The 11,110-nt window shown below is 39.3% G+C and overlaps 1 protein-coding gene and 1 long non-coding RNA gene across 2 annotated transcripts; both read left to right on the top strand.

Annotated features, from left to right (window-relative positions):
• The first annotated feature begins 5,081 nt into the window (after positions 1–5,081).
• LOC140851562 (uncharacterized) lies at positions 5,082–6,914 on the top strand. Its single transcript, XR_012134303.1, has 2 exons — positions 5,082–5,625; positions 6,605–6,914. It is a non-coding gene; the product is annotated as an uncharacterized lncRNA (long non-coding RNA).
• A 771-nt stretch (positions 6,915–7,685) lies between these two features.
• Positions 7,686–10,222, top strand: LOC105033743 (elongation factor Tu, chloroplastic). The gene is given in 2 exon segments (XM_010908649.4): positions 7,686–9,517; positions 9,520–10,222. Coding segments are annotated over 2 exon segments (1,440 nt in total). The 5' UTR covers positions 7,686–8,502; the 3' UTR covers positions 9,945–10,222.
• The last annotated feature ends 888 nt before the right edge of the window (positions 10,223–11,110 follow it).

Here is an 11,110-nt window from a genome sequence, read left to right as displayed (position 1 = left end):
TGTCAACTTATTCAACTCCTTATAATCAATGCATAATCTTATACTCTCATCCTTCTTCTTAACAAAAAGCACTGGAGCACCTCATGGAGAGATATTGGGCCTGATAAAGCCTTTATCAAGAAGTTCTTGGAGTTGCTCCTTAAGCTCCTTCAACTCAACAGGAGCCATTTGATAGGGGCTTTAGAGATTGGTCCAGCACCGAGTGCTAAATCAATTGAAAACTTTATCTCTCTATCATGGGGCAATCTTGGAAGATCCTTTGAAAATACATTCGAAAACTCTCTTACTATAGAAATATTTTCTATCTTCATCTCCTCCTACTGTGTATCTACAACACTGCCAAGTATCCTGCACAATCTCTTCTTAACATTCTACAAGCTTGTATGGATGATATAATTTTGACAGAGATATTCATTCCTTTGTTAGAGAAACTAAATGGTGCCTATCCTGAAATCTAGATGGTCACTCTCTTCCTGAAGTAGTCCACTGTGGTATGGTATGAGGTAAGCCAGTCCATTCCTAGGATGATATCAAAATTTCTCATCTTCAGAATCATCAGATCAGATGCAAGATCATGGTCACTAAAAGTACAAAAGGGCAAACTATGTCAACCACAATGACACTCTCATTCGGAGTAGAGACGCACATCTCATCTTCTAAAGGCATAGGCCTAAGGCCAACATTTCTAGCAAATTTAGCTAAAATAAAAGAATGGATAGCACCAGGATCAAATAAAACACAAGCATGTGCGGATGCTACTTTGATAATACTTATCATGAATTAAAGTTTTACTATTACTATTCAACATAACTCTCAACACATAAGATTGTATTACCTTTAAATTAAACTAGATTGGAAAGAGTTTTGGAGTACGTACCACTATGGCATTTGATGTCTCCGCATCTTGCTGAGTCATAGCGTAGACACAGGCCTAGGTCGTTTGCTTGGGTGGTCCTCCCTACTCGTGTCCTGAGGGTTGACCCAGATAAGAGGTCGGTGCTCTTGATGTAGGTAGTCTGGGTACACTTTGAGAGGGCTGTCGATTTTTAGAATTTTGACGGTGAGGGTAATTCGCAGCCTTATGGTCTTGCCAACCACAACCAAAACAGACTCTTGAGAATCAATGATAATTTTGCTCCATATGGATTCTCCACATTGGCCACATCGAATTCTTTCTTTGACTGCTCCCTACCACCCTTCTGTGAGCTTCTTAATACTTTGATAGTTTAACTATTTGCCAGGATACTCACCAGATCTGGATCTCTTCTTCTGTTGTTGCTCCCTCTTCTGTTGTATGTTATTATTCTTTTGCTCTACTATTTTAGCTAGGTTGACAACCTCCTGATAAGAGACGAACTACATCGGTCTCACTCTAGTGTGAATCCTGGGCTTTAACTCTTTTTCAAATCTTTGAGCCTTGATACTCCAGTTGCCACAAGATCTCGAGCAAAATAGAATAATTCAATAAATTTGGCCTCATACTGGGCCACTGTCATATTCTCCTGAATCAATCTAGTAAATTCACTTTCCTTCTCAAATCTAAGGCTATCAGAAAAATACATGTCCATAAACTCCTGAAGAAAAATGTTCCAAGTAGTTGGCCCATCAGTCCCTTGCTGTCTCTTGATGGCTTCACACTATTCAAATGCTTCACCCTGCAACTGGTAGGTGGCAAAATGGACCTTTTTCTGGTTGGTGCACTCCAAGCTGGCAAATATATTTTTCATTTCCTTGAGCCACTTTAATGACTCGATGGGATCAGTGAAGCCTTCATGAGTAGGTGGTGCCAGTCTCTTAGATTCTGCTATTCCTCGTTCTGACCTTAATGACTAGCCACTTCTATTTCCTTGCCATTCCATCTACTACACCAGTCCAATCAAGGCTTATATGAGGTTTGCCATTGGACCATCAGTATTGGTTGTCCCTTGATTATCGTTTTGGGCATCATCCTATTGACGAGGAGGGTTAGCAGTTTGACTCTCACCCTATTCTGGTGATGGACTATGAGCTGATCTAAATGCCCAACTGCTCTAAAGGTGGCATTAGCTTGAGAAGCACCAGCTGTTCGAGAGATACCATGAATTTAGGAGGCACTAGGGGTTCAGGAGGCATATCCATTCTGATAAGTATGATATGTACTAGTCATACGAGAGTCCTCCATAGTATCAGACAGCTATCCTAGGTGGTTATGAGCCATCATATCCTATTTAGAAAGAAAGAATCAGTTTTAATGTAATTATCAATTATCAATGATTACAGTCATCCAATCATACCCAAAATTCTACCCCACTCTCACTAACAAACTCATATTATAGGATCTTTTAACCTATGCTCCAGTACCACTGAATTTATCATGCTCCGATCTGATGATCTAAGCTGTTCATGTGACAGACGGTGACACATTCTTAGGGTTTAACCCCTCAAACATGCAAAGCCTGTCTATCACTAATACATAAGGATCTTAATTCAACTCAGACCGCGATAAAAGCAAATTCTTTAATATCTTTATTTAATAAAAAAATAAAGTCTTCATGACTAATAACAAATCAAATAAAAATTCAATAAAATTCAAAAAATATTTTTAAAATAAAACTATTTAGATATAGCTAAGTAAAAAATTGTCTAAGTCCTATGTCCTCACTGATCGATCTCCAGTTCCATGGGATTTTCTGAATCTGAAAAAAAATAAAAAAATAGAGTGAGCTTTACAGACTTAATAAGTTATCAATATCTCTGAGGAATAAGCATAGTTACAGATTTTTTCCAAATAATAGTAGTTTATAATGATAGATGTACAAACCAACATAATTTTAATCTTCAAAATATGTCATGCATAATACTAAGATTTCAAATTCTCTCTTAGTATTCGATGACTACAGTCATGATCAGTTTGTGACAAGATCTAGAAGAGACTAGTCTTGAATACAGAACATTCGATCCAACAGTGTGTACCTGTAATTAGCTCCACTAGCTAGGCCCAGAAGGAAACTAGCTCTGAATTACACAGTCATGATTAGTCCCGTGATAAGATAAAGAAATTAGTCTTGAAAACAAACACATGAATGCATCAATATGTGCCAATGATCGACTCCGACTGACTAGGCCCAAAAGAACTAACTCTGCCACTGATCAGTCTCGACTGGCTAAGCCTAGAAGAAATACGTTTCTAACGTATGGCCTGTGGGATGTATATCCTAGAAGCCAATCTTGGTTGATGCATATTATATTTCTAGGACATGTTCTTGTACTTTATTGAACTTTATATTATCATTCATGTTTTATGTGTCCATGAATTATCCAAGGGATTAACAAGATGATGACATAAATTCTCAAAGAGTTAAGAATTTGAGACATGTATCATTGATGGTTAATTCCTAAATTACTCTTGGTCATAGGATTATCATGGAGATAGTGATTAATCCGGATAGATCAGTGCATGGATCGCTTCTTTTGGACAGATGAGTCTCGAGTCTGCAGTGTAGTGATACTGGAGTGAGAGTGCAGGTGGTTGTTAGAGAATAATTAGTACTGAGCATGACCAACATGAGAAGTCATATGGATGTCTGCTCACTCGTTAGTAACTTTTTTAATACTGCAATTGTATGACTGGTCCTTTGACTTGAGATGGCATTACTACTCACAGTGAGGTTGCTGGAGTTTGACTGATACATAAACATAGGTCTCGATGAGCTTTTGTAATGGATGTTGATGAAGTTGATCCACTGTAGGAGTAAGGATACGCATCAAGATGGGATCTATCGATCCTAGCAGAAGAGAGTAGTCATATGAGATTTATGAAGTTGAGTCTTTAAATCATAGCCATAGTAGTGTGATTAATGAAAAAGAGTTTCCATAAGGATCATACATAGACTCGAGCTGATTGAATCTATCATATGACCAATGATAAGATTTGACGATTCATCTATAATCTGTCATCCGATCAGGACTCACGATAGAGAGACTGTATCATACGTTAATTCACCTAGAAGTTATCACTTTTTATTCTGCTGGATTGTCATTATATACTGCTAGGTGTCACTGATGGATTGTGAGATCCACGAGTATCATCTTGATGATCGATGATCCTTGATGGGCAGAGTCGGAATGATTCCAACCATTGAAAAGAATTTCAATGATATTGTGATAGGAATCACAATATATCTCACTATCAGATAGAATAGAACCTATAAAGTCACACACAAAAAAAAAATTGACTGATCAGATGGTTGAATTACGATTATGAATCATGACAGGATTTGATTATCAATTTGATTAATGATTGATCCAATGCAAAAGTTGCATTATGTAACTCGTTAAAGAGTTAGTGAGTTAAAGAAGGATTAATTAGTAATTAGATTATTAAGTAACTCAATTTGATTAGCTATGGGGCTTGCATCAAGTCTAATTAAATTAGATTTAATTTGACTTGACATGAGTTTGATTTGATCAAACCTGATTGGATTATAAGATAATTTAAATTACATAAGAGAATGATTCCTATTTGAATTATAATTTGGATTTGACTCAATTTTTAATTAAACTAGGATGTATAAGTTTTATTTGGACTAAGAATTCTCATTTTCATGGGTGCATCAAATCTAATTGGATTAGAATTAAATTGAGTTTGACTCAAGCACCAAGTGAGAGTCCAAAAAGACTAGGACTCCTTCCAATTAGGTGATATTTAATCTAAATAATTTGAGCTCCAAATCAGATTTGATTTTTTATCTATTTGGGTCTAATTAGGTCCTAATATGATTAGGATTGATTAGAGTTTATTGAGTTTAAAACAGCCACCTAAAAGAGAGTCCCATGAAGACTAAACTTCTTCCTTTCCATGTGCCAACAAGGTCCCACGCCAAACCAGTTTTTGATGCCATCTTTGCTCCCTTTTTTAGTGTGTAAGAAGGACTCCTAATCCCCTTTCTTCCGTGAAAAACTTGGGTGCAAGTCAGATGTGTGTTGGGCAGCATAAAAAGAGAAAGTCCAAGGCTACAAGGACTCTTATCTCCTAATCAAATTCCAACTCCCTTGAGCCTATTTAAACATGGGTTGTGAGAGATGTTTGGGGTTGAGATAGAGATCAGATTTGATGCCAAAATTAGAGGAGATTTGTGCATGGAAAATTCAAAGGGAGAGAGGTGCGACGTGAGGGTGGAGGAAGTGAGGTAAGTTCATGGTTATCTCTTCTTTCTTACCAACAATCAAGTATTGGTTGTTAGGACATCTCTCCCTCTTTTTTATCCATGTTTAGATATGGGTGTCTCCTCTTCTCTTTGTTCAAAAATTAGATAAAAATTTTTACATCTCTATTGTAGAGATTTGGTACATGAATTTTAGGAAGAAAAGAGAAAAAATGGTTCTTCTCATGATCTCTAACCTAGAGATCAAGATCCTCCTATCATCTTCTTCTTTTCTAAGAGTGTCTTGAGAGAAAAAAATATTTTCAACTGTCAAGATGCGATCTCTGTAAGGAAACTAGCACTCTGGTGAGATCAAAAAGCTTCTGATCAGATCAGAGTCTCGTATGAATATCCGTAGAGGTCGGATACTTGTACGGCTACAAGAGACCTTCAGAAGATATCCATAATCATCAATTCATGATAAAGATTGATCCATACTAAGGTATATTTTTTATTTATTTTTTCTATTTGATTTCTGTATCTGAATCCTATCTCACATATGATAATCCTGTTTATAGTTTGAAGATTTGATTTTATGCATATTAGATTGAATTAGATTTAATCTGAAAATTTTAAATTTCACTATATTCTTATTTTGAAAAAAAATTATATGTATGAAACTATGAAACTCCAATAGACCTAGAAAAAATACGTTTCTAACGTGTGGCCAACGATCAGTTCTATTAGTTAGATCTAAATCATTGTCTAATTAGAGAGTTTTTTCATAATTTCATCATAATCACTTTTCATAAATAATCATACTTAATTTTATAACAATATCAACTCAAATTATCACATCCTCCAAAGAAGTAACAAAATAATTTTTATTCAAAAATTCATGCAAAGATGAACATATATAATTTTTATTTCTGGAAATCATGCAATATTAAAATAAAAAATTATCTCTTTTCAAATCTTATATCATGCAGAGGTGATATTATGCTTGATCCAACACTTTTAAATTATTTTTTATACATACATAGATACTTTCAAACTTTAATAATTTTTAAATTTTTATATATAAAATCTACTTTTTAAACACATGAATATATATAAAAATAAATTCAGAGATAAAATAAAATTTATCATTGATCAGATCCAAAACTCTATAATCTTCTGAGTCCGATCCCTAGATCTGATATTCTTCTGGTGAAGAAGGCTCGAGTACAAATAAATTGCAAGTTTAATTAGCCCTTAATTTGAGAAAAATTGAGATGAATGGTAAGAGTTTCTCATTTTAGCCTAATTTAGGTCTAGATTTGGATCAATTTCTCAAGTCAGATCTTTGCGGTTGATCCAAAGTAAAATCAAGTTGGGTCCAATAGATTCATTAAAATTTAAATCTCTCTCTCTTTCTTCCTCTTCTTTTCTTTGTTTCTCTCTCTCTCGTTTCTTACTTTCTTTCTTGGCTGAACCCAAAGCCTCTCAGGGTTTAAGGTGACCAAAGGGTGGGGTCGATTGTGAGACAGCCAAATTGATCAATGATAGTGGTGCAATGATGACTAGAGATGGCACTTCGGCCAATGATGAAAGGGGATTCAACAGAAAAGAAAAAAAAAAGGCATAGCCTATCGTGCTAAGGTAATGATTCCTAGGCCGGAAAGGAAGAGGAAAAAGAAGGGCTTACTGGAGATGGTGGCAGCGGTGACAACAGCAGCCGGCGAGGTGGATATCGATGGTTCTTACACCTGAGGTCCCTCGGAATAGGTATGTTATGGGTTTAGGAAGAGGGGTTAGGGTTTTAGAGAGATAGCGGTGGCGATGGCACGGTGGCACGATGACCATCGCAGATGGAGAAGAGGGACGAGGGAGACGGAAAGATTTAGATGGTGGAATCGATCGATGGAAGAAGGACTTTAAAAAGAAAAGAAATGGGAGTAGATAAGCTCGATTTTCTTTGGATGAGATCGGTTCCCAATGGCGAAATCAATCCAAACTCTGCTATCCGTGCTTAACTCATATCAGGTCACCCTTAATCCCTATCTTCCCACCCCCATGGCCATGGATTAACAGAGGATTTAGTTTCTATGTTCAAATCGAATTCGGTTTCTTTCCTCCCCCTGCATCTCTCTTCTTCTTATTATTATTATTTTGTTTGGTTCCAATGAAGTCGGCAAGGAATGCAGGCTTCAGAGTGAACCGGCTCCAAAGGGATTGGTTCTCACACCTATAGTGAAACATGGATCTCTTGCTAGTAAAGAATGAATTTTTCATTCTATGTATGCTAAATCATGAATTTTTTCTCGAAACATTCTAAATTTTTCTCTAAACACTAACATATTATTTAGATTGGGGGTACATGAGGGTTCATAAGGGAGGGGAGAGGAGGGTAAAGAATGAACCTCTATTTTATAAAATTTTTTGATAAATAAAAGAGGGTAGAGAAGGACTCTCTCAACCCCTCCGTACCTTCACTTAATTTTTTATATCCCTCGATTTGGGGTGTAACGAGAAAAATTTATCAAAAGAAATGGACATTTATTAAAAGGAACAGACATTTCAGAAAGCTAAAATCATTCTCGAATAGATTCATGTGAATGTCAAAAAAAAATCAAAAGAGCATATTTGAGAAGCATATTTGTCAGAAAGAACTGACATTTATCAAAATATTACAAACATTAAATAGTATATTTATTAATGAAAAAGAGTATATTTATCAAAATATATATAAAAATTCTTCTACCCTTCCCTTAACCTCTCTATCCAAATAAAAATAAGGTACGTATCCTTCTTTATCTACCTTTTTCTTTCCAAATAAGGGTTCATTAATTCTCTTACCCTCCCCTTCATTATCCTCTCTTCTTCTCCCCTTATAAACTCTCGTGTACCCTAATCAAACAAAGCGTAAGTTTTTCTTTAAAAAAAAACAAATTCTAGTAGATAAAAAAAAAAAAGAAAGAAAAATTGTCGCAATTCTCTCAAATTCTATAGGACTCTTTAAATGTGGAACCATGTCAAGATTTTTCCAACCAAAGTTACACGAGGGACGCATTCCTAACTCTACTTCAAGACCACAAAACTTTCGACAGCCACGGGCTATCACCAACAATTTTTAGAGGAACCTACGTTCAAAGAACTCAATGGCCCTAACTTGCTGTCACTCCGGCGCGGCCCCAAGTTGCAAAACAACTCAACGGCCCCTCGCGTTTCTCTTACCAGCGCCAGATCACCCGGGCCACTTGTACCCAAAACAAGGGGCCCTCCTTAACCCAATCTCCAGAGATCAGATAAGCACCTGCCGCCTCCCCTTGTTCCCTACCTTTCCCCGTCCCCAAAACCCCATCTTCTCCACTCTCTCCCCTTCCCTCTCCCTGCCGCCATGGCCTCCATCACCGTGATGGCAGCCGGAGCCGCCGCCACTTCCAAACCCCTCATCCCCTCCTCCTCCCCCAAGCCTCCCCGAACCAACATCTCTTCTCCATTATCTTCTTCTTGGTCTCTATCCGGAACGAACAATGTCTCCATCGCCGTCTCCCGGAGGCCGACCACCAGCCTTCCGTCCTGCCGCCGTGGCGGCCTGCTCGTCGTCCGCGCCGCCCGCGGCAAGTTCGAGCGGAAGAAGCCTCACCTCAACATCGGCACCATCGGCCACGTCGACCACGGCAAGACCACTCTCACGGCCGCCCTCACCATGGCCCTTGCCTCCCTCGGCAATAGCGCCCCCAAGAAGTACGACGAGATCGACGCCGCCCCCGAGGAGCGCGCCCGCGGCATCACCATCAACACCGCCACCGTCGAGTACGAGACCGCCTCCCGCCACTACGCCCACGTCGACTGCCCCGGCCACGCCGACTACGTCAAGAACATGATCACCGGAGCCGCCCAGATGGACGGCGCCATCCTCGTCGTCTCTGGCGCCGACGGCCCCATGCCCCAAACCAAAGAGCACATCCTATTAGCCAAGCAGGTCGGCGTCCCCAACATGGTGGTCTTCCTCAATAAGCAGGACCAGGTTGACGACGAGGAGCTCCTCCAGCTCGTCGAGCTCGAGGTCCGCGAGCTTCTCACGTCCTACGAATTCCCCGGCGACGACGTCCCTATCATCTCCGGCTCCGCCCTCCTCGCTCTCGAGGCCCTCATGGCCAATCCCAGCATCAGCCGTGGTGAGAACCAGTGGGTCGACAAGATCTATGAGCTCATGGATGCTGTTGATAACTACATCCCCATCCCTCAGCGCCAGACCGACCTCCCCTTCCTCCTCGCCATCGAGGACGTCTTCTCCATCACCGGCCGTGGCACCGTCGCCACCGGCCGTATTGAGCGTGGCACGATCAAAATTGGTGACACCGTTGACATCGTCGGCCTTAAGGACACCCGCACCACCATCGTCACGGGGTCGAGATGTTCCAGAAGACCCTTGACGATGCCATGGCCGGTGACAATGTCGGGCTGCTTCTCAGAGGTATCCAGAAGGCTGACATCCAGCGTGGAATGGTCCTTGCCAAGCCTGGCACCATTACGCCGCACACTAAGTTTGTTGCCATCGTGTATGTGCTCAAGAAGGAGGAGGGCGGCCGGCACTCACCCTTTTTCGCTGGCTACAGGCCACAATTCTACATGCGGACGACAGACGTTACCGGGAAGGTATCGTCCATCATGAATGATAAGGATGAGGAGTCGAAGATGGTCATGCCCGGAGACCGTGTCAAGATGGTTGTGGAGCTCATCATGCCTGTTGCCTGCGAGCAGGGTATGCGGTTCGCCATCAGGGAGGGCGGCAAGACTGTCGGTGCTGGTGTCATTCAGTCCATTATCGAGTGATTGAACAGGATAGATAAGATTTTCTCCTATTCTTGTTCTCCTTACTCTATTGCTTTCTTACCACTTTGTTGACGGTGGTTGCTTGACTCAGTTGTACTGCTTGGTTTGTAAGTCAGCCATTATTAAATCAAAGATACATCAGCTGCAGGTTCTCAATCTGAGGACCACCAAAGATCCACATTTGTCATATATTTCCAGTTTTGTGTTTCTTTTTGTAGTGTTGTTCTGTCCTTGTGGGTAGAAACTTGAAACAATAGAACTGTGTAATTTCATTTTAATTGTTGTTTTGGATGATGGTGTTCAGTAGCGGTTGTTCCTAGGTAATAGTAGAGTGTTGCTTTTATGAAATTCACTAGGTTAGTATATGAAATTCATTCTTTGATATGAAGGTACTATTCATGTTTCAATCTCAAGGAAGTTTCTCTTGGATAGGCAGCAGTGTCTTTTCTTTACCTTATAGCCTGATAAACTTGATTACAATTATCGTCATTGTGACTGCTGAATTGTTGACTATGAAAGGTATCAATAATGTCAAATTATGTTGTTATATGTCTATGTGGTCAGATGGGTTTTTGCAAACTAGAAATTATGAAACTGTCACTTTCAATCACCAATTTCAGTAATGCTGGTTTCTACATGCATTACAATTTACAAATGGTTTCAGCTGTATCAGTTTCCTGATTGTCATGTTTTGCTATGATCGTAAGTAGAAATACCAAGTCCCTCAACTGATAATATTTAGCTAATCTAAAGATGTTCAACCTTGAAAATATTTGATAACTGAAAATCATCATTACTCAAGAAAATGTGTTCAACATTCTTTCCCTGTTATATTTATGCATTTTTCTTATTTACACACTGCAAATTATTTTCTCTGTCTACATACTATTGTACTATAAAACATCATTGGTGTCCTGTTCATTTAGATTCTTCCTTTTTTTTTGGCCTTTTTCAATATGTGGTTCCATTCACGGCTGTCTTTACTAGTACTGTGAAGGAATCTATGATACATTAAGAGAAAACAGAAAACTAATAACTGAAGTACATATTTGTAGAGGAACTTTATTAGTCTGTCATCTTATTTAGTATTGGTGCTTCTTTTCTTTTTCAATAGGATGTTCTATTCCTGGCTCTCTTTTTTTCCCCCCTTTTTTACTTCACAGTCC

This window comes from Elaeis guineensis, chromosome 9, assembly GCF_000442705.2.
Source record: "Elaeis guineensis isolate ETL-2024a chromosome 9, EG11, whole genome shotgun sequence".
Lineage (NCBI taxonomy): Eukaryota > Viridiplantae > Streptophyta > Magnoliopsida > Arecales > Arecaceae > Elaeis > Elaeis guineensis.
The sequence above is the reverse complement of the archived record's forward strand: the minus strand, read 5'-3'. Positions and strand labels throughout refer to the sequence as shown.